General features: G+C 33.7%; 1 protein-coding gene across 1 annotated transcript; it reads left to right on the forward strand.

Moving 5' to 3' along the window:
- The first annotated feature begins 23,041 nt into the window (after nt 1-23,041).
- On the forward strand, nt 23,042-24,086 carry LOC133315058 (protein BREVIS RADIX-like). Its single transcript, XM_061516601.1, has 2 exons — nt 23,042-23,155; nt 23,697-24,086. Exons 1-2 carry the CDS (start codon nt 23,042-23,044, stop codon nt 24,084-24,086), a joined length of 504 nt encoding a protein of 167 aa, XP_061372585.1.
- Nucleotides 24,087-26,337: the final 2,251 nt, after the last annotated feature.

Genomic DNA, 26,337 nt, shown 5'->3' on the forward strand with positions numbered 1-26,337 from the left:
CGCCGCACCTGTACAATGGACAGGTGCAAGGCTAAATTTATTACATTAAAATAAAACCAAAGACTAAAGTTTAAATAAAGGAAATAAGTTTTATGCATTTATTTAAATCTCATAAATTTCTAACTAAAGATTAGGATACACACAATAAAACATATAACTACCTAAATATTAGGATACACACAATAAAATTTCATACACAACGAATCTACAACCAGCTAGAGATTAGGATTACCTGGTCTCCGTGTTTGGTGACTTCTACAACTTGGGGAAGAGAAGCGGTTGGTAACCAAAGAAAGATAATAATAAAAATAAAAATTTAAAGTGATGAGAGAGAAAGAGAAAGTGTAGAGGAGAAGAAGAGTGGTGGAGAATTATTGAGGATTCAGAGTGAATTGGTTTGGTTAGGTTAGGTCTCTATTTATAGTTGAAGTTTTGGGCTCGGATATGGGTTTCGTGCATTTATTTCCTTTTTCTTTATTGGTGTATTTGGCTCAGATTTTGGTTTTATACACTATTGACTAAATGCTGACTCATCATATCTAAACAATTTATGTTTTTTGACTCATCATATCTAAACAATTTATCAATCAAACATTAATACATAAATCATCAATCAATTAATAAATCAATTCATCATGATTTATCATATAATTTATATATATATATATATATATATATATATATATATTTTCACATAAATCAAATAATATTACTATTATTATTATCTTACCTACTCTTATTATTTTAACTATTATTAACTCATTAATTAAAAATATTAAATACAAATATTATTAATTACAAAAATACTAAATATCATTATTATCGAAAAAATTTATTATTATATTATTATTATTTTATTAAAAGAAAATATGGGGTATTACAATAACTCTTATAAAACCCCCTGTGAAAATCCTCCAACTCAGCCACATTGTAACTGCCATAAAAAGACAAAATACTCTGCTCGAAAAAAGAGAGAGAGAGAGGATGGAGGTGCGCTTACATATTTTTGACATTTTTGAAGCGAGAAATATACGGTTACAGAAAAGACAAGGATAACGAGGCAGCGTTTTGAGGTTGTGGTACTTTAACTCCAAGGGGTAGTGGGGTTGGGGTTGACTGCGTGAGGTTTATAAGTGTGACAGAAACTGTTTCGACAATATCAAAGAAGTGAACCTGGGTCCACAAGTTGTCAGGCTTTTTTTTTTATCCAATGCAAGGGAGATGTTCCTACGTGGTACATTGTTAGGGGTTTGTTGAATTTCTGGTACAGATCGATGGTTAGGATTGGTTCAGGTGAATGCACTTTTTGACAGAATTGAATTTGGAGATAGAAACTTCTCATCCAGCTTGTTATGATGTCATCCTTGGATGTTAATTGTGATACAGATCAAAAATTCTTGCAATCACATGATATTCTTCCTGATTATTCTCCCTGATTCTATGCATGGATGGACAGATAACTATTTTCCTGAGTATCTAATATAATTTTAATGAAAGAAATTGCCAATATTATCATCCGTTTCTCTTACACTTGATTTAAGTCATTTAACTTCTTTTTATTAAAAAAAATTATTTAACTTTTGGCTTTAGTTATAAACTTTTAAGGGGTTTATAAATTTTATGTTACTGCTCCAAAAATTATTTTGCAGCTGAGACAATAAAATATGAGGGCCACAATTTTTTTTTCTCTTTTTTATTATCTCGAGCGCTGTGCGTATCGACCCGTGCAATGCTATAGCTAACGAGTTCTACAAATTTTGTGTTGATGCAGCAACAAAAAATTTATAAGCCCCAATTTTTACTAAGAAAATAACATGGCATCGAAATTTTGAATTTACTTTTTATGGTAAGTTAGCATTAAATATATATATATATATATATATATATATTTAAATTTTAGATACTTTAAAAATTTGATTGCAGTCATTAGAATCAATTTATACCATAATAAAAATATTTGGGTTATTTATCTGATTAACAAATGTTGGATTCGTTAATTGACATCCATAATTATAACGATCTTAGGGTAGAGAAATTTTTGTCCTATAATTTCCGATACGTTTATTTTAAATTTTGGATACTTCAAAAATTAAACTGCCATCGTGAAAATCAATTTATACCATAATAAAAACATTTGACTTATTTATCCGATTAATAAATGTTAATACATATTTAATGACAATTGTAACTATAACATTTCAAGTGGTAGATAAATTTTTATGTATATTTGTTTTTTTATTTTTGATATCTCAAGATTTGATTACGATAGTTAAAATCAATTTACACCATATGACTATCGATGGTTAGGATTTGAAGTACCTGTTCGACCAGAAGGAGTTGAACATGAGGCAGAGGAGATGGATGGAGTTCATAAAGGACTACGACTTCGAGCTAAGGTATCATCCTGGCAAGGCCAATGTGGTAGCTGATGCTTTGAGTCGGAAATCCAGTAGTTCATCCAGTTTGTTACTTGGTAACTTTGATGTGGTTGAGAAGTTCCGCAACTTGGCAGTGACCGCTCCGTGTGAGAGTGTACTTCGCGGATTAGAAGCATCTGATGTTGTGAACGAGCTGCTTGAAAAGATTAAAGAGGCACAAGTTCAGAGAGAGTGTCTGGATTATGTGAAGAACCAAGACGGTGTGTCTTGGAATGAGGATGGAGTGCTTTTGTTTCAGCAGAGGATTGTAGTTCCTCGAGGCCCGTTGACGGAGGAGATTATGGCAGAAGGCCATAAGGGCCAGTTTTCTATCCACTCTGGTGCTACTAAGATGTATCAAGACTTGAAGAAGAACTTCTGGTGGCCGGGCATGAAGAAAGATGTTGCTGTCTTTGTGTCCAAGTGTTTGGTTTGCCAGAAGGTGAAGATTGAGCATCAGAGACCGTCTGGTGAACTTCAACCTCTTGAAGTACCACAGTGGAAGTGGGAAGGTATTTCCATGGACTTCGTGGTGGGATTGCCGAAGACTCAGGCGGGTTGTGACTCTATTTGGGTCATTGTGGACAGGCTGACGAAGTCTGCCCATTTTCTTCCAGTGAAGGTGAGCTTCACTACAGAGCAGTTGGCCAAGCTTTATGTCCGCGAGATTGTGAGGCTTCACGGGGTTCCCGAGAGTATCATTAGTTATAGGGACCCGAAGTTCACTTCTCGGTTCTGGGAGGCGCTGCAGGAGGCTTTTGGTACGCAGTTGAGATTGAGTACCGCCTATCACCCTCAGACTGATGGACAGACTGAGAGGACCATCCAAACCTTGGAGGACATGTTGCGAGCTTGCACGTTGGAGCAAGGCTCGGCATGGGATAGGTACCTTCCGTTGGTTGAGTTTTCTTACAACAACAGCTTTCATGCTAGCCTGGGCATGGCGCCCTACGAAGCACTGTATGGTAGGAGGTGTCGGACTCCTACTTGTTGGTCTGAGGTTAGGGACAAGGAGATTTTTGGCTTGGACTTTGTCCAAGATACCACCTTGCAGATTCAGATGATCCGTGAAAAGTTGAAGCAGGCGCAGAATCGCCAGAAGAGCTACTATGATGTCAAGCATCGTCCACTGGAGTTCAGTGAGGGTGAGCACGTGTTTGTGAGACTTTCACCTGTCACCGGTGTAGGTCGGGCACTCGGAGTGAGGAAGCTGAGCCCGCGATATATTGGGCCATACTAGATTCTTGGTAGAGTAGGACCTGTTGCCTACCGGCTTGCCTTGCCTCCGAACCTGGCTAACATCCACGACGTGTTTCACGTGTCTCAGCTTCGGAAGTACATAGCAGATCCGTCGCACGTGGTGCAACCGGATGATGTGGAGGTTCGAGAGAACCTAAAGACTCCCGTCGGACCACTCAAAATTCTCGATCGTGGCGAAAAGCAGCTGAGGAGCAAGATCATTCCGATGGTCAAGGTGCAGTGGACCGGAAGGACTCCTGAGGAGTGCACTTGGGAGCGTGAGGACGAGCTTCTCCGGCAGTACCCCAAGTTTCGTCCAGGTATGTTTCTGATTTTGAGGTCAAAATCTTAAAAAGGTGGGGTGAATGTAAGAACCCGCACCGTTAATTAAGATATTTAATTAATTAATTATGCAAAAATAGGAAATGATTCCATAATTGACCCTAATAATTAATTATGAGGCTTAATAATCATAATAAGTGATTAAGAATGCTGAAAGTCGCTTTTCGGAAGAAAAGTGCAGATACTGGTTCTGCTAGTCGGTATAAATGCGTGCCAAAAAAGTATCCCAGAAAATTAAAGTAAGTGCATGATAATTACTAGAATAATATGTAGGACTTGTAAAACGAGTTTCAAGTCCAAATAATGAGAACTGGTGCTAGAAACCGGTACTGGCTCTTAAAAGCGCGTACCGGAAAGTTGCTCAGAAAATTATAAGAAAAATATGATAAATCTCAGAAAATTATGTAGTTTCATAATCCAAAGTTTGGGATTAAAATGCTAAGCGTAGCAATTAAAGCTAATACTGTGTGTTTTAACCCTTAAGTGGCCTATAAATACAATAGTTGGGCACAAAACCCTAGGTGTGTTTTTTGAAAGAAACTCAGCGGCTGAGTGTGGCTTCTCTTTAGAGTTTCTTGGAGTCCTAGCCTTCTTCTCTAAAGTTTCCATTTTTTTCTTCTTCCTCTCTTCCATTAAAACACCACCCATCCATTAAAGCTTTAGTTGTGTTGAAGGAGAACCCTTTGTTGAAGATTTGGGTGCTTTATAAACCTCTTAAGTTTTCATTTTTCTGTTCTAAAAAGAACCAAGGTAAATTTAATTATCCTTTTGTAAATTATTGTTATATATTACTGTTACAATATCATCTTTGAAATACTGTGCGCTATTTTTCTTCTGTACAAAACCATTCGCATACCTGCGTGATTTACTGACTTTATTGGTTTGCGTGAGTTTTTAAATTGAAAGTCTGAATCTTTTGTAGCAATCGGTCAGGCTTTGGTCCAACTTGAAAGAAAGCATATTTTAGAAATGGGTCTTTGAAAGCATTAGTTTAATATATATATATATATATATATATATATATATATATATATATATATATTAGTCAAAAGCTAATAAAGAAAAGGCATGCTTATGCTTATATATTGTTACAACGAAAGCTGTGAATGAAACGGAAGTACAAAAGCTAATAAAGAAAAAGGCAATGAAAGCTAAGAAAGAAAAGGCATGCTTATGCTTATATGATTGTTACAGGGGACGTTATATATATATATATGTATATATATATATATATATATATATATATATAATAAATATATTTTGTGGTTATAGATATATATATATATATATATATATATTTATAAAATAATAATGATCTAAAATTAAATAAGTTAAATGGTATGTTTTAAAAAGGATCTCTGGTTCGAAATGAAAAAGAAAATAATACCTGATTTCCTTGGAATTTTAGAATGTGTATATTGATACTATGATGGTCATTGAACCAGATCTGTGAGTGCATTGGATTCTATTTGTGGTGTGGACCCTCGTGATACCGAGTTCGAGTCGGAGGGGCATACGGGTACAAGTGAGCTTTCGTGTCCTCGGTTTAGCCATGTTGTGGTTCCACCATGTCCCATGGGGGTATGGCTATATGCATGCTGTGTTACATACTTTTGATATTTTGGAAATGCTGTTGAGCTATTGTATGTTAGTGCCTTGTTGCTATGCATGGAGGTGTTCCACCTATACGGTAAGCCTGAGTATGTAGAACATACAAGAGGGTGAGGCTGTGGGTGAGGTGCAAGCGGTGTTCCTTGTACTACATGTAAGGAATAGACGTATTCCTACATTTCTCTGGCCAGTAGATAGTGATTACACACATTCCATAGATATCTGTTGCACTACATAGTTTTGGAACTGATAATGATATAAATGCTTTTTGAACTTATATTGCACATGTAAGTGAGCTTGGGGTGGAAGATCCTTGAGGACCCTTTGTCTTACTGAGATTTCTAGTTTAGATATCTCACCCCACGTTTGGGGAATGCTTATTTCAGGGTCAGGTAATGTTGAGACCTCAGGCAGCAGGAGGCCGGAGCCGAGTTAGATTGCTGTTATATTATGCTGCCATGATTGGATGCTGGATTTGCATGTTGTTTATATGCTTATAGCTTCAGTTTATGTTTATGGAGTTTTATGTTGAGACTTGTTGTTTACTATGTTATTTGGTGAGCATGGGGATTGTCCATGACACATAGTATTATTATGTCTTGGTTATGTCTTGAGTCCTTTGGAGTTGTAATAATGTATCAGGATATTGTCCGGATTACTTTATGTAATGCCGTGATTTAGATACACACTTTATCTATATATTGAGGTATTTCAGTAGATGTCTTATTGCAATTTACATACGGGCGATATTTTATGCAATTGATTAAGTAATCAAGTTGGTAATTGATAATGACGTCATAATTGAAAAGAAAAAGAATATTCTGCATTTTTAATTAAGCACCGCTTAATACGATGTAATGTTAATATTCCGGGTATACACGGGGTGTTACATATATAATATTTTTTTTATAATTTATATTTACTTTCTACGTATTATGAAACAGAACGAAGAGTTTTAAAAAATTTATATTTCTATTTTTACAAAAAAAATTGTTGTAACCCTGACACCCTCTCTCGTTTATACGAATCTAAGCACTAATTCTCCACTGAGCCGCTACAACATTTCCTCCTCTTATTCAGACCTTAGCATTCCCTACTTTCGTTCGCTATCAGATTTCTCTCGATGGAGAGCTTCATTCTCTTATGCTTCGAAACCAGAGTTATTGGATCGATTATGGTAACTCACTTAGCTTCAATTTCTCATTATGTTTACTACTTGGCTTTTGAATTTTACATCTCTTCTTTTTAGATTCAAGTTTTTCAAATTCATGTTTCAAATTCAAAATTGCTTCAACCTGCTCCTTGCTCTTCTCACCTTCGCTGATTCCAATTCTTAACTTGTATGAGTTCTCCTTTAATTGATTTTCTTTGCTTTGTTGTTTAATTTATGATTTTATTATTTTGTATCAGATCAATGTTATTTGTTGGAACAAGAAAGCTGTTTAACGAAAATTGGAAAATGGCAATAATATGCCTATCATAGACTATGAATCTGTTTGAATCTTCTAAACAAAAGCCAAGTAGGCGAACAAGATTTTTGTGTTGGATCATTCCCATTGTGTTCAATCCAGCTCTAACTTGTTTTTGTTCTCGTAATTGAACTTGAAGTTCCTTGACAGCTATAAAAGTTGAATCGGGGAATTCATCTTTGTAAACAATGCTAAAACCACCTTTCCCAATTTAGGATTTTACCTGTGCATGTCGTGTGCAGTATGTAATCTAGGATTTTAAATTTTGATTTTTAGGGCTGCTGCACATCTATTTTGATTATGAACTTTGACTTTAGAGCTTGTTATGAACTTATTATCGTTCTTTATTAGTTAAGGTATTAATTTTTTAATTCTATCTAGGCAACTAAGTGTGTGAAATTTTTTTTGTAGAGCTGCTTCAAGTGAACCAAGGAAAACTGAAGTTATTGAAAAATAAATTATTAATATTCACTTGTAAAATCAGTGTTATTTTTATATTTTAAGACTTAGACTGAAAAAAGAAAGAAAGAAGAGACTTGTACAAAGTTTAGTATTTTTACGTGTATCTAATATATGATAAGTAGTTCTACCTGTTACTGTGAAAATGGTTGCTAAGTTGTTTCTTCACTGCAAAGTCATCTGAATTTTGTTGCCTTTTTGGCTCGTTAGTGCAAATTATAATGCTTTTTTCACTGCTATATTTAGATGTGTAAATATTCTTTTTAATTTCTTTTTGGGGTTTTTGGATAGATTGTTTGAGGAATGCTTTCAACGTAGATGGTATCACACTACAGCTTGCTATATACTTGTAAGAATAACTTGCCTTTTTCAGTAGGTCTCTTTATATGTAGAAAAATTATTCTAGCTTTCTTATATTTATTTCTCTTTCTTATACCAGTCTTGCCCTATAAATAAGAATTGTTTGATTTAATTTTAAATCATAATCCCCTTAAGTAGCTTGTTGCATTTGTGAAAGGCACTCTGTTCAATTTAGTGGTAAGAAGATCTTACTGATTGAGTTGTTCTAATCCCCTTAAGATAATTTTCTTTCAATTTTGAAGTGTTTAAATTGTTCAATGACAATCAGTTGCAGGAGTATGTACACCAAGAAAGATACAGGAGTGCTAGGTTGGAGAATTTTGTTCAGGGCTTTAGCTAATAAGCCAAAAGGTTTAAGATTTTAACATTTGGAAAACAAAACTTCCTCTATTGTCATACTATGTACTTCATTTAATTGGTTTTAACTTTTAAATTTCAGTGGCCTAATATTGCTTTCTCTCTTTGCAACCTCTCTTTCTATGGAGGATACCTGATCCTGTGTCATTGTACTTTCCTTCTATTATCTCTTTGATAGTTTTTTTTCTTCTATGGAAAAAATATCATGGCATCAAAGTGAACTTTTTAGGATGCTTATTACTGGACTTGGAATATATAAAGATGAGGCCACTGAAAGCAATGAGCAGATTTGGAGATTACAAGTTGCAATATTGTAGGCATGAATGCCTCTGAGAATATTTGAATTTGTGAAACAATTAATAGTTTGCTCATTCTACAATTGATTTTCTCTAGATCTGATAGGGGATTGAGCTGATTCTGATCAATCCCGACTTGATACAAAAGAGGTATGGTTTATGGTATAAATTACCAACCAGGCTAGACGTTTGGGCTTTGAGATGTCCTTCTTGAGAATGAAAATGAAAATGAAACATTTTATTTGAATTTCCAATGATTGATAACTGATTACACGTCTTTAATTATTTCTTGATTTGTTCTCAGTTTTTCCTCTGCACCAGGGAGCTTCTTAAAGGACCACTATATTATGCCTCAACTATTACTTTGGCTTGCATAATTTACTGGAGAACTTCACTTATTTCCATTGCTGCAATATGCAATCTGTGTGCCAGAGATGGTAATGTTCCCACAGCCAATTACTTTTATTCCTGTTTATTGGAATTAGGCAATGTTTTAGCTACATTAGAAGTCTTTAAAAAAATATTAAAATAAAATAAAAACAAAGAGAGAGAAGCCTTATCCTATTAATATGCTGTATGAGGTAAGATTGATGTTTATATATTTTTTTTGTGACATAGATAACACCCCCCTCGTCCTTTTCCTCGTTTCCTTTGTATTAAAGTTATCTTATGATATTTATACTTGACATAGCAGGGTTATGGTCCTCTTGAATTGATATGTTGCATTTCTCTAGGCACTACAATATGAATTGGATATACAATTTTAATTTAGGTTGCTCATCTGCATTTTTTCAGTATATTTTGTTTTGTGATATGTACTTAACCTTACTAGATATGGAAGTGGTTTTTTCCCAAGGAGGCTGTGTAACTGGGTTTCTCAATTTTCTGTTTTTGTTTCAGCTTAGGTACTGGATAATGCAGTGTGGGTTATGTACCCGACGCTTCCAATTATAAAGAAGAAGAATCTCTACGCAGATTCCTTTTCAGGCCTCTCATTTAGTTATTATGATTTCCTTAAGGTAAGTTTTTGTAAGTAGCCTATAACCCTTGAACTCAATGGAGCTGGTAGTTGGCATCAGTTATTTAATTCATTTCATGAAAAGCTAAAGAAGATTTTGTTATTTTATCCCTTCTTTATTAACTCTTGTTTTGTTCTGAATTATAGACCCACGTTTAGGAGAATTATCAGAAATAGGTCAACAGAAATGTTCTTAGGGTTGCCATATATTTATTCTCTCTTGAACTGCTTATGGTATGACACGCCTTTGATATCACCTGATAATCTGTTGGTTACAAGTGTTAATTCAGTTGGAGCAGCCTTTTAGCTTGTGTACATAATCCTCTTCTTGATGTATGCTGAGAAAGCAAAAAAGGTTATTCTTCTGATACTATTGGAAACTTATTATAGTATGATAATTGCCCAAAACACATTGATTCATGTCTAAGCTCTGCTACTCTGAACTTCCATTTGATAGGTGAGAATGCTTGGATTGCTGCTGGTAGTTTTGGGCTTATTTGTGATCATACTAGTGGGAAGCATGCAAATAGCTGACAGTTCAATGCGCCAGATGTTTGTGGGTTCTTGAGTTGTGCTTCTCTCATCTCAATGTTTACCTCTCCTTTGTTCATAATTGTAAGTTTGTCATTTCCTAAATAAAGGACAAAGGGAAAACCCCGGTACACAAGGTTTCCTAGACATGCGAGGGAAAGGATGAGGGTTGATTGTACACAACCTTACCTTTACTTTTTTTGCAAAGATGTTGTTTCCCTGACTTGAACCCGTGACTTCCGGTCACAAGAAACAACATTACTGCTGCTCCAAGGCTTTCCCTCTGTCATTTCCTAAATATCCATCCAATATTGAGTTGTTATAGTTTCTACATTTTTTGGTTTAATATCTAATTCTACACTTATTGTGAAAGACTCATCTTCACAACTAAACTTTGCTTTAATATCTAATATGTTTGCTCATGCATAATCTTAGTTCACGTTGGCATGCATCAAAATGGGGAGAAATGAACTAGCTCAGAAAGCAGTTGCTTTGGCGGAGAAAAGGCTACCAGTTGATTCTTGGCTTGAATATTGACACCCGAACAAGAAGATTTATTGGAAAACAAGCTAGGCGTTATCAAACATGGACATTAGCTGGGTTCCTTGCTTCTAAGATCTTTTTGAAGTAACCTTGTTATGCTGGGATGAGGATTTTGAGATTCTTGAGACATGTATTTGTGTCCTTAGTAAGAGTGGCAGGGCAAAATGCTCATGTGATGCTGCAAAGTCTCATGTTCTCGTCTGATGAGGCACTACTGCATAGTTAAAAAGTTTAGGGTATTGTATGAGTTTGATAGGATAAGTAAAAATTACATTGGAAAAACCGTATCTTCCACATTTCTTTGCTATGACAAATAAGGCTTTCTTTTTAGGGGAAAGGGGGATTCTTACTCATCAGTTTGTAAATTTACAAATATGTAAATTTGAAAAATTTTGGACTTGATTTCTTATTTATTCTTGTTAGTTATCTATCCTATACTTTATATTTGGATGAGACAGATCAATTAAGACAATTAACTTCAACTCATCGAATGTGCAGCTTTATTGTGGTTTACCATTATAACAGGTACTAAAAATAAAATTGGCTAACAAATCAAGTGATTAGATAGGCCCAATCTCCAAATTATGATATATAAAACTTTCAACATAAAAAATTTGAAGCTGCTACGAAATAAGACAAATAATGGAGGTATAGAAATGTCAAAAATGCTAAATAGATTGTGGAGGTTAGAGAATGCCATAAATTGAAACATTTTTGTGGAGGTTTTTAACTTACAAAAAATAAAACATGTTGTGGAGGTTAGAGAAGAGCTACTACGATGTCAAGCATCGACCACTGGAGTTCAGTGAGGGTGAGCACGTGTTTGTGAGACTTTCACCTGTCACCGGTGTTGGACAGGCACTCGGAGTGAGGAAGCTGAGCCCGCGGTTTATTGGGCCATACCAAATTCTTGGTAGAGTAGGACCTGTTGCCTACCGGCTTGCCTTGCCTCCGAACCTGGCTAACATCCACAACGTGTTTCACGTGTCTCAGCTTCGGAGGTACATAGCAGATTCGTCGCATGTGGTGCAACCGGATGATGTGGAGGTTCGGGAGAACCTAAAGACTCCCGTCGGACCACTAAGGTGCAGTGGACCAGAAGGATTCCTGAGGAGTGTACTTGGGAGCGTGAGGACGAACTTCTCCGGCAGTACCCCGAGTTTCGACCAGGTATGTTTCTGATTTTGAGGTCAAAATCCTAAAAAAGTGGGGTTAATGTAAGAACCCGCACTGTTAATTAAGGAATTTAATTAATAAATTTGGAGAAAATAGGAAATGATTCCATAATTGACCCTAATAATTATTATGAGGCTTCAATAATTATAGTTAGTGAGTAATAATGCTGAAAGTCGCTTTTCGGAAGAAAAGTGCAGATACCGGTTCTGCTAGTCGGTATAAATGCGTACCGAAAAAGTATCCCGGAAAATTATAATAAGTGCATGATAATTACTAGAATGATATGTAGGACTTGTAAAACGAGTTTCAAGTCCAAATAATGAGAACTGGTGCTAGAAACCGGTACTGGCTTTGAAAAGCGCGTACCGAAAAGGTCCTCAGAAAATTATAAGAAAAATATGATAATTCTTGTAATATTGAGTAGGTTAAGAATCCATAGTTTGGGATTAAAATGTTAAGCGTAGCAATTAAAGTTAATATTGTGTGTTAATCTTTAAGTGGGCTATAAATACTCTTCTTAAGGGCACACAACCCTAGAAAACTGATTCCTACGTGAGTGCATTGGAGGATGGTCAGCTGGTGCTCTCTCCTTGAGTTCTCTTCTCCGTTGTGAGCCAAGTTGTCATCTTTCACTTGGTTTCTTCCTCTTTTCTTGGTAAACACTTGAGGGCTATCATTGTGAGGGTGTGAGAGTGCATCATCTGGGTTTGTGACCTCTGGTTGGGGAGTGTTTGTTGCTGACTTTGGGGGTTGAGAGTGTTGAGCCATTGTGGTGGCATTTTGGAGCTCAAAGGAGCTTCCTTGTGGTGTAAAAGAACCACCTTTGTGCACTATTTTCGTGTACAGTGAGAGACAGAACCTTGGAGCTGTTGTGTGAGCTCCAAGAGCACCCTTTTTCTGAGTTTGAGCTTTGGTAAGCCTCATCACCTTTGATCTTGAATCTTTGAGCTTAAAAATGGAACCTTGTTGCATGTAAAGGTTAAAAGATGATAACTTAATGTTGGGGTTGGTCAAACACACCTAGAAATGCATGTTTAGGTGTTTAAAATCGGTAAAAACCCAACCTTGGAAGGATATCTTCACGAAATGCAGTTTCTGCATTCTGTCGTGAAATATCCGAATATCTGCCCAAGAAATATCCGGATATGAGATTTGGACATCCGGATATTAGATATCCGGATATGGGATTCTGGATATCCGGATATTGCATGTCCGGATATGTCCAGTGAGATATCCGGATATTGCATATCCGGATATAGTCCCGAGAAATATCCGGATATTCTGGGATTTCGTAGAACAGTAGTTGTGCTGTGTGTACAGTAGGCTATTGGGGGTTTGTGCACCCTAGATTGATGAAGTTGAACTTCTGTAATTAATGAACTAAGTCAGAATCGTTGTGATTAAGGGCTTATGGCTTGGTATGGATCCTTAAGACGTAAAACGTAAGGAAAGGAGTTGTCTTTAAGTTATATGCTTGTGTTGATTTATTATTGATATAGTATTGGTCCATAACAGATTGTGAATCTGCTGTGTTTGGACTTTGAGCTGTGGACTCTTGGCTTTGGGTGTTAGCTTGCAAGGTAAGCTTTCGTGTCCTCGGTTTAGCCATGTTGTGGTTCCACCATGTCCAATGGGGGTGTGGTTGTATGCATGCTGTGTTACATGCTTTGAATATTTGAAATGCTGTTGAGCTTTCTGTGTAATGGCTTTTAATATGCATGTTTTGTTCCATCTTGACGGTAAACCTGAGTATGTAGCGTCATACAAGACGGTGATCCGGGGTGGATGCAAGTAGCGTCTTGCACTAGTGTGGGTATTTGGCGTATGTAAATCCTGCATTTCTCTTGCCAGTATAATAGAATTGACACACATGACATGATTATCTGCTGCATTGCACTATTTTAGAACTGATGATGATATCTGCTTTTAAACTTATATTGCACATGTAAGTGAGCTTGGGGTGGAAGATCCTTGAGGACCCCTTGTCTTACTGAGATTTCTTGTTTAGAGATCTCACCCCACGTTTGGGGAATGCTTATTTCAGGTTCCGGTAGTTTGGTGACTGATGCCTCTGGCGGCAGGAGGCCAGAGCTTAGTTGATGATATTATGCTGTATTGCTGCCATGACTGGATATGGATGCTGTTTATGTTTTCCGCTATTTATGCTTTTGTTGTTGTTGAGATTGATGTTGGGCGTGTTGCCTTATTTGAGTGAGCATGGGGATTGTCCATGACACTTTAGGTTAATGCTTTAGATTGGAGTTGTATAAACTGTTAGATGGTCCGGTCTACGTTGTTGTAGTTCCGTGACTAGAGCCACACTTTTATTATCTATGTTATGAGGTATTTCAGTTAGCTGTTTTATTGCAATTGCATACAGGCGATATTTTATTAATTGATTAATAAGCAAGTTGGTAATGATAATGACATCATAAATGAAAAGAAAAAGATATTCCGCATTTTTAATTAAGCGCTGCTTAATACGATAGTATGATAACATTACCGGATATATACGGGGTGTTACAGTCGCAACATCTACCTTATCACTCACTCGCCCTTGAAGCTCTATTAGAGTTTAACTTGATCCACCCTTCATGTGGGAGGTTCCACCGCACCATCGAATTCATCTCTGGCGAGGAAGAAGGCCTCTGCGAATGCTGCTCCTACCTAGTTGGACCTCATGAATATAGGCATCTCCTACTACGTGTCCTTTTTCTGGTCTTACAATATCTGCAATGTTCATTTTTTTAGAAACAAAAAGATTTATTTTCTTCGCGTGGGCACATTTCGCTAAAGCTTTGATCCATACCCTGGGAGAACGTTGGTTCAAACCCTAATGTGAGGACTTTGTTGATGAGTAATATATAATCACTTTCAAAAATCTTGAAAAGAGGATTGATGTGAGGACTTTATTGATGAATAATATGTAATCTTTTCCCTAAATCCTTAGAAATCCTTCTTAAAACTTAAAAAATATATTTCAGACATAATAAACATCATAAATAAAGGGAGGGTTATATTTACCATTAGGTAAGTTTACCACATTTACAACTAATTTCATCACCGTTAGATTAGAATTAAATTTAACGGTTCATAATTATCTCTTATAATCCTATTTTTTTCTCTCACATTCTCTTTCAGTCTCTCTCTAGGTTTCCATCCTCTCTCTAGGTTTGCACCATTACCTCAAAGTAATTCAGAAAATTGGGGAAGAGAAATATAAAGATGCAATTTTACTTCAGAAGTGCTCATGCCCATCTTGTATGTTTTTTTTTGTGGTCATCATTTGATGCGGAGATACTCTAAAGGAAATAATGAAACAAAAATCAAATATGGAGTAATGTTCAAATATGGAGGTAATCAAAAATATATATATATATATGGCTTATCGTTTCTCAAGTTGCTTGAGATAACTTTATCTCCGGCTAATAAATCATAATCGTACAAAGATAGATCAATGGTGATAAAGGAAGAAAGAATATATATATATATATATCTATATCTATATATAGGGCTTATCGTTTCTCAAGTTGCTTGACATAACTTTATTTCCGGCTAATAAATCATAACCGTACAAAGATAGATCAATGATGATAAAGGAAGAGAGAGAAAAAGGAAATCATAACCATTTAAAGGTGAATCAATAAATATAAGAAAATAAATAAACAAAACCACGTAGTTTTGAGCTAGCTGTAGATAAATATATCTCAAGTAGCTTGAGATATATTTTTCTCATATATATATATATATAGAGAGAAAAACATTTCTCAAGCAGCTTGAGATAAGTTTATTCCGGCTACCCAATGAACATATTTCATTTTTTATTAACAGTTGTGATACCTATTGAACGATATTATAACTACAACAATTCGTAAGTAGAAATTTTTTCTGTCAAGGGTGTTTGTTTAAAATTTTGTATGCTTCGAAAGTACAGTTATGGCAGTTAGAATCAATTTATACCATAAAAAACATGTTTGACTTTTCTATTCATTAATAATCTTAAGACCCAATGAATAATGGCATAACTTTGACGACTAAGGTAAAGAAAATCTTTGTTGTGTAACTCTTGACCCGCACGTTTCAAAATAACTTTTTTTTTTGTTTGGTAAGTCCTGGAATACATATTCAAAATGTATTCATAACATAATGAACATGTTTATCTTTTTCTCCTAATTAATAAATGTGGAACTAACTAAATAATGACACAAATTATAATCGTCTTAGATAAAGAAATTCTAGGTTTGTATGTTTGCTTTAGATCTTAGATACTAGGAAAGTTCAATTACAATAATTAGAACCAATTAACAGGATAACTAACATGTCTGTCTTGTTTTTATTAAAAAAACTTGAGAAATTTTTTTTGGGTGTTGTGTTCAATTTCTTGTAACCTAAAAAAAAAAAAAAGAGTGCAGTAATCTTTTCATAGAAAGTGCAGGAGGTGTGATTAGGCCGTTACAATTACAATTAAAATGAAGGGTTTGTGTTTTCTAAAGTTACTTTAGATAACTTTATCTAATGTTCACCGAAACGACGTCGTTTTGGGGCGGAAATCATGGTGTTTTTGTAATTTTAGTTTATTTCAGGGTTATAATAGTCTTTATCATTCTAATTTTTAAATTTTTTAACCCTAAAACGACGTCGTTTTGATGAACATTAGATAAAGTTATCTAAAGTAACATTAGATACTTTTTTCCCTAAAAGGAATTGGAGAATTGTCATAATGTGGAATGTGAATATTGAGTTTCTATGGTGTAATAACGACAGATAACAACTCGCAATGTTAAATAAATTTGGAATGAGTTAGCTATCACATGGTAAAAACCACTGTTATTAAAACCACTGTTAATTTATTTATATTTGAAATTATATCACAGGATTTTATGTCATATAAAAGGATCTATTTTTGTTTATTGTCATAAACAATGCAAATGAAGTGTAATATTTATGAGAATGAATCTTCCCATGTGTAATTCAACATGAGGTTATGTGAGATAATTTTAATTATTTATAAACAAATTAACAATGACAAAAGATGAGAGATAAGAAAATATTAAAATAGAGAGTGACAAAAAGATAATTGTTGATTTATTTATAAATAACTAAAATTATCTCATATAACATAATCATATTAAATAACATATTGAATGATCCATTCCTGATATTTATACTAACTTACATAATTGGCAAAATTTAATTTTAAATTGTAATTTGAGTTAAAAAAAATTAATTTAAATTAATTTAAACTTGATTTTGCCTGTTAAAAAAAACAAGACAACAAAATTTTATCCAAACAGAATATACGATCAACAGCACTAATAATTCAACAAAGATTCATAAATTCAACGTATATCCAAAGAGCATAATATAGAACAAAATCATTCAAAAAGTATATTTAACCAATAAAATGAGGTGAAATGAGTTGAGGAGAGAGATGGCTATTATGCGTAGTATAAAAAATATAAAATAAAAATAAAAATTAGTATACTAGGCCGGCCTGGAAGGCTCTAAGGTCGGGTTTTTGAATTGGAACCTGAGATCTTTTTTTTTTAAACGAGCTTTTATATAAGTTCAAGCCTGATTCCAACAATCAATTTTAGATATGTAAGCTCAGACCTTCACGAGACGGGTCAAAGGCTCTGAAAGGCTCCTGATTTATTTACCATCCCTACAAGTCATACTTACTCAATTAGGAATTTCTCCATTCACTGAGCCCGAAGTTTATTAATAAGGAAAATAAGTCATATATGCTTGTTATGATGTAAATTGATTTTAATCACCTTTTAAGTGTTGGAAATTGACAATCACACGAATCAAGAACGGAAAAGAAAAGAGAGAGAGAGAGAGAGAAAGAGAATAGACACAGCGATTTACCCTGGTTCACCCAATATAGGCTACGTCCAGCTTGTCTGTACTACATTCATCTCACCGCCACTCGTTACAAGTCACTCGGTTTACAAGAAAAATATAAATAGGATTAGAAAATCCTAACAGCAGCTATTCATGGGCCCAGTTGTCTTTCTGCTGACCCCGACAACTAGGGTCCTCATCAGCATGCGAAGTATGAGCCATACCCAACATTAAGCCTCCAAAATATAAAACTAACACATCTGCAATGACTTTTTCTAGCTCAGGATCGTTACAGTTACAGTCGCCATTTACTAAATCCCACGTCTGTGAATTGTAAAAACAAGCCAAATAAAAATATGTTTATTACATGTGAATTGATTCAATGTGTGGGTCAAAACTTACGTGACAAAGGATAGTGTAATCTTAGAATCGTTATAGTTATGGCCGCCATTCAATAGGTCCAACATTTTTAATGAAGAAAAATAAGTCAAATATGTTCTCCGTGGTGTAAAAAAATAACCTTTTGTGCGGGTCAAAACTTACCCAACAAGAATTTTCTAGTTCGTTGAAGCCCTCATTTATTGGTTAGGAAAACAAATTAAATTTGTTTATTATGGTGTAAGTTGATTCTCATCACCAAAATATGAAAAACAAAAATTACATGACAAAGAATTTTTCTATGTTAGGACTTTAATAGTTGATGTCATCATTCACAAAGCCCAATCACCAATAATGAAAACAAGTCAAACATATTTGTTATAGGGTCAATTGATTCTGAACAGGCGGGCTGAAACTTATTTGACAACATATTTTGCTAGCTCAGGACCGTTGTAGTTGTGATTGTCATTCACTAGGTAAGATATTATAACAATCAATTAGGATTATTATCAATGTTATTACTAATTAATTTTATCATTAAATCGATTACATTGATTCAACGGTTATCATTAAATGTGAGAAATCATAATCATACAAAGATGAAAATAAATATAACTGTTGGATCCATATAATCGATCTAACGGTGAAATTGATTGGTAGTAACATTGATAGTAACCCTAATTGATTGTTACAATATCATTTCCAATTTTTTTTTAGGGTAAATTGATTCCAACTACCGCAATTAAACAAGTAAGGATAAAGTATTTCTTCAGTCACCGGATATAAGTGATTCCAAAATTACGTCGTTTTGAATTAATGAAGGGTGTTTCCGTAAGTTAGGAAAATTAATGAAAGGTGTTTCAGTAAAATTCATTTGATAAAAAAATAAATAAAATTACAGAAATACTTTTATTAATTCAAAACGACATAATTTTGAGATAACTGAAAATAAGTTATTTACAAGAATCGAAGAAATACTTTACTTTTTTTTTGGTAAAGGAAATACTTTGCTAACTAAAAATTTGTACACGCATGTTTTCGTGCGAGTCAAAACTTACCCGATAAAGAATGTTATCATTTCAGGACCATTATAATTATGGCCACCGGCCCACCGTTAATTGGATACTGTGTTTATGGTGTAAATTGATTTTAACTATCGCAATCAAATCTTGAGATATCAAAAATAAAAAACAAATATACATAAAAATTTCTCTACCCTAGAAATGTTATAGTTACAAGTCATTAAATATGTCTTAACATTTATTAATCGGATAAATAAGTCAAATGTTTTTATTATGGTATAAATTGATTTTCACGATGGCAGTTTAATTTTTGAAGTATCCAAAATTTAAAATAAACGTATCGAAAATTATAGGACAAAAATTTCTCTACCCTAAGATCGTTATAATTATGGATGTCATTTAACGAATCCAACATTTGTTAATCAGATAAATAACCCAAATATTTTTATTATGGTATAAATTGATCAAATTTTTAAAGTATCTAAAATATATATATATATATATATATATTTAATGCTAGCTTACCATAAAAAGTAAATTCAAAATTTCGATGACATGGTATTTTTTAATTAAAAATTGGGGTTTATAAATTTTTTGTTGCTGCATCAACACAAAATTTGTAGAATCGGGTTGATACGCACAACGCCCGAGATAATAAAAAAGGGAAAAAAAATTGTGGTCTTCATATTTTATTGTCTCAGCTGCAAAATAATTTTTGGAGCATTAACATAAAATTTATAAACCCCTTAAAAGTTTATAACTAAAGCCAAAAGTTAAATAATTTTTTTTAATAAAAAAAAGTTAAATAACTTAAATCAAGTGTTAAGAGAAACGGTTGATAATATTGGCAATTTCTTTCATTAAAATTATATTAGATACTCAGGAAAATTCTTATCTGTCCATCCATGCATGGAATCAGGGAGAAGAATCAGGAAGAATATCATGTGATTGCAAGAATTTCTGATCTGTATCACAATTAACATCCAAGGATGACATCATAACAAGCAGCAAAACACAAGCTGAATGAGAAGTTTCTATTTCCAAATTCAATTCTGTCAAAAAGTGCATTCACCAATCCTAACCATCGATAGTCATATGGTGTAAATTGATTTTAACTATCGTAATCAAATCTTGAGATATCAAAAATAAAAAACAAATGTACATAAAAATTTCTCTACCCCTTGAAATGTTATAGTTAAAATTGTCATTAAATATGTCTTAACATTTATTAATCGGATAAATAAGTCAAATGTTTTTATTATGGTATAAATTGATTTTCACGATGGCAGTTTAATTTTTGAAGTATCCAAAATTTAAAATAAACGTATCGGAAATTATAGGACAAAAATTTCTCTACCCTAAGATCGTTATAATTATGGATGTCAATTAACGAATCCAACATTTGTTAATCAGATAAATAACCCAAATATTTTTATTATGGTATAAATTGATTCTAATGACTGCAATCAAATTTTTAAAGTATCTAAAATTATATATATATATATATATATATATATATATATTTAATGCTAGCTTACCATAAAAAGTAAATTCAAAATTTCGATGCCATGTTATTTTTTTATTAAAAATTGGGGCTTATAAATTTTTTGTTGCTGCATCAACACAAAATTTGTAGAACTCGTTAGCTATAGCATTGCACGGGTCGATACGCACAGCGCTCGAGATAATAAAAAGAGAAAAAAAAATTGTGGCCCTCATATTTTATTGTCTCAGCTGCAAAATAATTTTTGGAGCAGTAACATAAAATTTATAAACCCCTTAAAAGTTTATAACTAAAGCCAAAAGTTAAATAATTTTTTTTAATAAAAAAAAGTTAAATGACTTAAATCAAGTGTAAGAGAAACGGTTGATAATATTGGCAATTTCTTTCATTAAAATTATATTAGATACTCAGGAAAATAGTTATCTGTCCATCCATGCATGGAATCAGGGAGAAGAATCAGGAAGAATATCATGTGATTGCAAGAATTTTTGATCTGTATCACAATTAACATCCAAGGATGACATCATAACAAGCAGCAAAACACAAGCTGGATGAGAAGTTTCTATTTCCAAATTCAATTCTGTCAAAAAGTGCATTCACCTGAACCAATCCTAACCATCGATCTGTACCAGAAATTCATCAAACCCCTAACAATGTACCACGTAGGAACATCTCCCTTGCATTGGATAAAAAAAAAGCCTGACAACTTGTGGACCCAGGTCCACTTCTTTGATATTGTCGAAACAGTTTCCGTCACACTTATAAACCTCACGCAGTCAACCCCAACCCCACTACCCCTTGGAGTTAAAGTACCACAACCTCAAAACGCTGCCTCGCTATCCTTGTCTTTTCTGTAACCGTATATTTCTCGCTTCAAAAATGTCAAAAATATGTAAGCGCACCTCCATCCTCTCTCTCTCTCTCTCTCTCTCTTTCCGAGCAGAGTATTTTGTCTTTTTATGGCAGTTACAATGTGGCTGAGTTGGAGGGTTTTCACAGGGGGTTTTATAAGAGTTATTGTAATACCCCATATTTTCTTTTAATAAAATAATAATAATAATATAATAATAAATTTTTTGGATAATAATGATATTTAGTATTTTTGTAATTAATAATATTGGTATTTAATATTTTTAATTAATGAGTTAATAATAGTTAAAATAATAAGAGGTAAGATAATAATAATAGTAATATTATTTGATTTATGTGAAAAAAAAAAATATATATATATATATATATATATATAAATTAGATGATAAATCATGATTAATTGATTTATTAATTGATTGATGATTTATGTATTAATGTTTGATTGACAAATTGTTTAGATATTATGAGTCAACAAACATAAATTGTTTAGATAAGATGAGTCAACAAACATAAATTGTTTAGATATGATGAGTCAGCATTGAGTCAATAGTGTATAAAGCCAAAATCTGAGCCAAATACATCAATAAAGAAAAAGGAAATAAATGCACGAAACCCATATCCGAGCCCAAAACTTCAACTATAAATAGAGACCTAACCTAACCAAACCAATTCACTCTGAATCCTCAATAATTCTCCACCACTCTTCTTCTCCTCTACACTTTCTCTTTCTCTCTCCTCACTTTAAATTTTTATTTTTATTATTATCTTTCTTTGGTTACCAACCGCTTCTCTTCCCCAAGTTGTAGAAGTCACCAAACACGGAGACCAGGTAATCCTAATCTCTAGGTGGTTGTAGATTCGTTGTGTATGAAATTTTATTGTGTGTATCCTAATCTTTAGGTAGTTATATGTTTTATTGTGTGTATCCTAATCTTTAGTTAGAAATTTATGAGATTTAAATAAATGCATAAGACATATTTCCTTTATTTAAACTTTAGTCTTTGGTTTTATTTTAATGTAATAAATTTAGCCTTGCACCTGTCCATTGTACAGGTGCGGCGGTAACATTCCCCAAATTAGATTTAGATTAGCTTTCGCAATATTTCTATTATTATAATTGTAAAAAAAAAAGAATTTTGACAATTTATTTATTATAAGATTGTTTTATAAATTGTTAGAAATTTGGGGTGTTACAGTTATCTTAGGACCATTTTGTTTCACGTGAAAGATGTTGTTTTTTGGAGCATTGTTATTCATTAGTTGCATTGTAACTCAATTGCTGCATCTGTGTGGTCTTTATTTCGGCGCTTTCCCTGTAACCTAATCATTGCTTTTGTTTACCGTAAATGGCCATTTCCTGTCACTGTTTCATTCAATGAAAGTGATAACCTTAACTTCATCCTTCAATGACTTTTATTATTATTTTTATTTTGTTCTATTATCCATTCAGAACCAATGACATATATTGATATGGTTCATTTCTTCTCTATATGTCATTCCCATTCTCAACTGTTGACAGACACTCTTTCATTCTCTGGAATCTAACCATAAATGTTTGCTTGTTTTGTTGTTGTTCAAGATAAGATGAGCTTTTTAGCGAAGATGTTTTTGTGCATGAATCCGTGTGCCAAGCCAACCCCCGTTGATGGGGATGAAGATGACCGTGGGAACGGCACGCCGAACACAAAAGAAGCCGTCAAGGGTCTCACGTCGCAGGTCCTTAATACTCTTTCCATATCTCTCAACAAACATTGTTTTTTTCATCTTCTTTTTCCATCTTGGTTAAAACAAACAAAATCAAACCAAATGTTTACCTTCTTCTTTATTTTGCTTCCTTTATATTTGCTTATTAGTTTACCTTCTTCTTCATGCTCTTCCTTCTTCCTAATGATGCCTCTCCTAACTATTTCGAACCAAATGTTTCTAAATTGTGTGAAAAATTGGACAAGTAATATTTGGATAGAAATTACTGGAGATTTCTACAAATAGAAAATGCTTTCCATTGGGGGTACATAGTTGATAGTAGGATATATACATATATAGACTTTCACGTTCAAGGATGTTGTTGTCATCCACTTGCATGTATTCTCTACCAAGTACATTCTCCACTAGCCCAGCTGTAAAGGTATTGTATGATGCTTTGAAAATGACCTAAGCCTTAACCTTAAGACTCCATGGTATGTATTAATTGTATGGTACATGATTAAGACTTTTAAATGCATTGATGCTAATTTGAATTTTTATTCTGCATATGCAGATTAAGGATCTGGCGCTGAAGCTTTCAGGGAAGAAAATCAAAGCTGGCAATCCCAAAAGCATCAAGTATGACACCGTTTCTGAAGAGGGGGTTCCATACGGCTACATTGGTGGTGGAAGCACAAGTTCAACCCCTGCTTTGGACTACACAAACCCCAATCAATCCCCAATTGGTAACACCACCCCTGGAGTGCGTCAACCTCAACCACCAGCTGGTAGTGTAGCGATGGTGGACATGACTGGATCCAACAAGTGGATAGCAAAGATGGAGCCAGGTGCTCACATCACCGTTGTGTCTCTTCCTACTGGGGGCAATGATCTCAAAAGGATTCGCTTCTGCTCTTTTATAATATATATTTTCCTTGTGTGGTTTATCAGCGCAAGCTTGTGAAAACCCTATATGTTGATGCTTATGTATATGCCGAGTGCTGAGAGTATTCTTGGCTGGTTATAATACCAAGAAGAGGATACAAAATACGATTTAATAAAAGTTCAATAATAAAACACTAGTTTTAACATGAACACCTATGTTATGCTTGAAATTGTAGCATTAATGTTCTTCATGAGTGGAACTGAAGAAAAATGAATTGAAACAAGTAGACTTCTTCTTCCTGGTTCCTTAGAAGACTGCCACAACATCTACCTTATCACTCACTCGCCTACCTTCTTCTTCTTTCATCTACCTTATCACTTGCTCGCCTATCTTCTCCTCCTTCTCCTCCTTCTTGTTATCCTCCTCCTTCTCCTCCTCCTCCTCTTCTTCCTCTTCTTCTTCTTCTTCTTCTTCTTCTCTAAAAGACTGCCGCAACAACTACCTTATGACTCACTTGCCCTTGAAGCTCCATAAAATATTTTTACATGTGGAGGGTAATTAAGCTCGAAAAATCCATCAACAAATGGATATACGTATTGCCTTCCTGGTTCTTAGAAAACTGTCGCAACATCTACCTTATCACTCACTCGCCCTTCAAGCTCCATCAGAGTTTAGCTTGATCCACCTCATGAATATAGGCATCTCCTACTACGTGTCCTTTTTCTGGTCTTGCAATATCTGCAATGTTAATTTTTTTAGAAACAAAAAGATTTATTTTCTTCGGGTGGGTATAGTTTGCTAAAGGTTTGATCTATATCCAAGGAAGACGTTGGTTCAAACCCTACCTGACCGATGTGAGAATTTTGTTGATGAGTGATACATAATTCCTTTTGAAAATCCTCAAAAGAGGATTAATATGAGAACTTTATTGATGAATGATACGTAATCTTTTCCCTAAATCCTTAGAGATCCTTCTTAAAACTTAAAAAAAAATATTTCTGTTATAAAAAAAAAATATATATATATATATATATATATATATATATATATATTTCAGACATAATAAGCATTATAAAAAATATTACTTCGTTTAAATCGTGATATCACTGCAGTCCTGTTTGCATAAAATATTTAAAAAATTTAAAAGATTATATATACATATTAAAATTGTGTACTCTATGAGAAAAATTAGGCTTTTTGACCCTTTTATCCTTAATTAATTAATTAATAACCATTTTGCTCCTCATTCAAAACTATCTATTAATCTGTCCCTCTTTAATAGATTAAGTTGAAGATTTAATCGATTAAATGGTCAAAACTGACAAAAATGGTTGACTTGAAGATTTAATCGATTAAATCTTCAACTTAATCGATTAAATCTCCAAAAAGAAACGAAAAGTAGATAAATAAGCTTTGCTTTATGGTTTCAATCATTTGATTATGTTGGATTGTCAATATAGATATAGTCCGAAAACAAAGGCCCCACTTGCTTTTATTACTTGGTGAAGGCAAATTTGTGAAGGAAAATACGCAGCAGACACCTTTTCTTTTCTTTTCTTTTTTCAACCCTTTTTAACTATTAACTCTTGGATGCTGCAATTGCCAATTGATTAGGGGCAAGCTTGCAAAGTCAACACACTTGCTAATGCTAAATGCAATGACAAGACAACATTAAATGGAATTATAAAATTAAAGCTCATCCATAAACTCCTGTCTGAAAGCATGATAAAAATTGGAGGGGAGAAAAAAAAATCTTTCGTTCCTATCTCAAGTGATAAGACAACACTTGCTAACTTTTTGGAGATTTAATCGATTAAGTTGAAGATTTAATCGATTAAATCTTCAAGTCAACTATTTTTGTCAGTTTTGACCATTTAATCGATTAAATCTTCAACTTAATCGATTAAAGAGGGGCAGATTGATAGATAGTTTTGAATGAGAGACAAAATAATTATTAATTAATTAATGAAGGGTAAAAGGGTCAAAAATCTGAAAAACGTATCCTTTTTAAAATGTCATGATTTGAATAGTCTTATTTTTTTTTTTACGTGTTTCATTTTAGATGTTACAAGAGAAAGGCATAAAAATAACTATAATAAAACCTGTCAATTATTCATATAAAATTTATAAAACTTAATTTAGTGTCCCAAATTCGATTTGAATAGATAAAAAGGTGGCACTGTACTTTTTTTGGAAATATTCCATTCGGTTCATTGCTTCGCAACTAATCCGATTCGATTTGAATAGATAAAAAGGTGGCACTGTACTTTAAACAAAGCACAACGATCAATTAACAAAATTACAACAATAATAATACGATAGATCAAGA

This window comes from Gastrolobium bilobum, unplaced genomic scaffold (assembly GCF_033153095.1).
Source record: "Gastrolobium bilobum isolate Gb01-03AN ecotype WA unplaced genomic scaffold, APGP_CSIRO_Gbil_v1 utg202261, whole genome shotgun sequence".
In the NCBI taxonomy this organism is placed as follows: Eukaryota; Viridiplantae; Streptophyta; class Magnoliopsida; order Fabales; family Fabaceae; genus Gastrolobium; species Gastrolobium bilobum.

What these genes read in the sequence shown, in the direction of transcription:
- LOC133315058 (XM_061516601.1), top strand. Translation starts at nt 23,042, where the DNA reads ATGTTTTTGTGCATGAATCCGTGTGCCAAGCCAACCCCCGTTGATGGG. An exon ending in TCAAGGGTCTCACGTCGCAG is followed by an intron (nt 23,156 to 23,696) that starts GTCCTTAATACT and finishes CTGCATATGCAG; the next exon opens with ATTAAGGATCTGGCGCTGAA.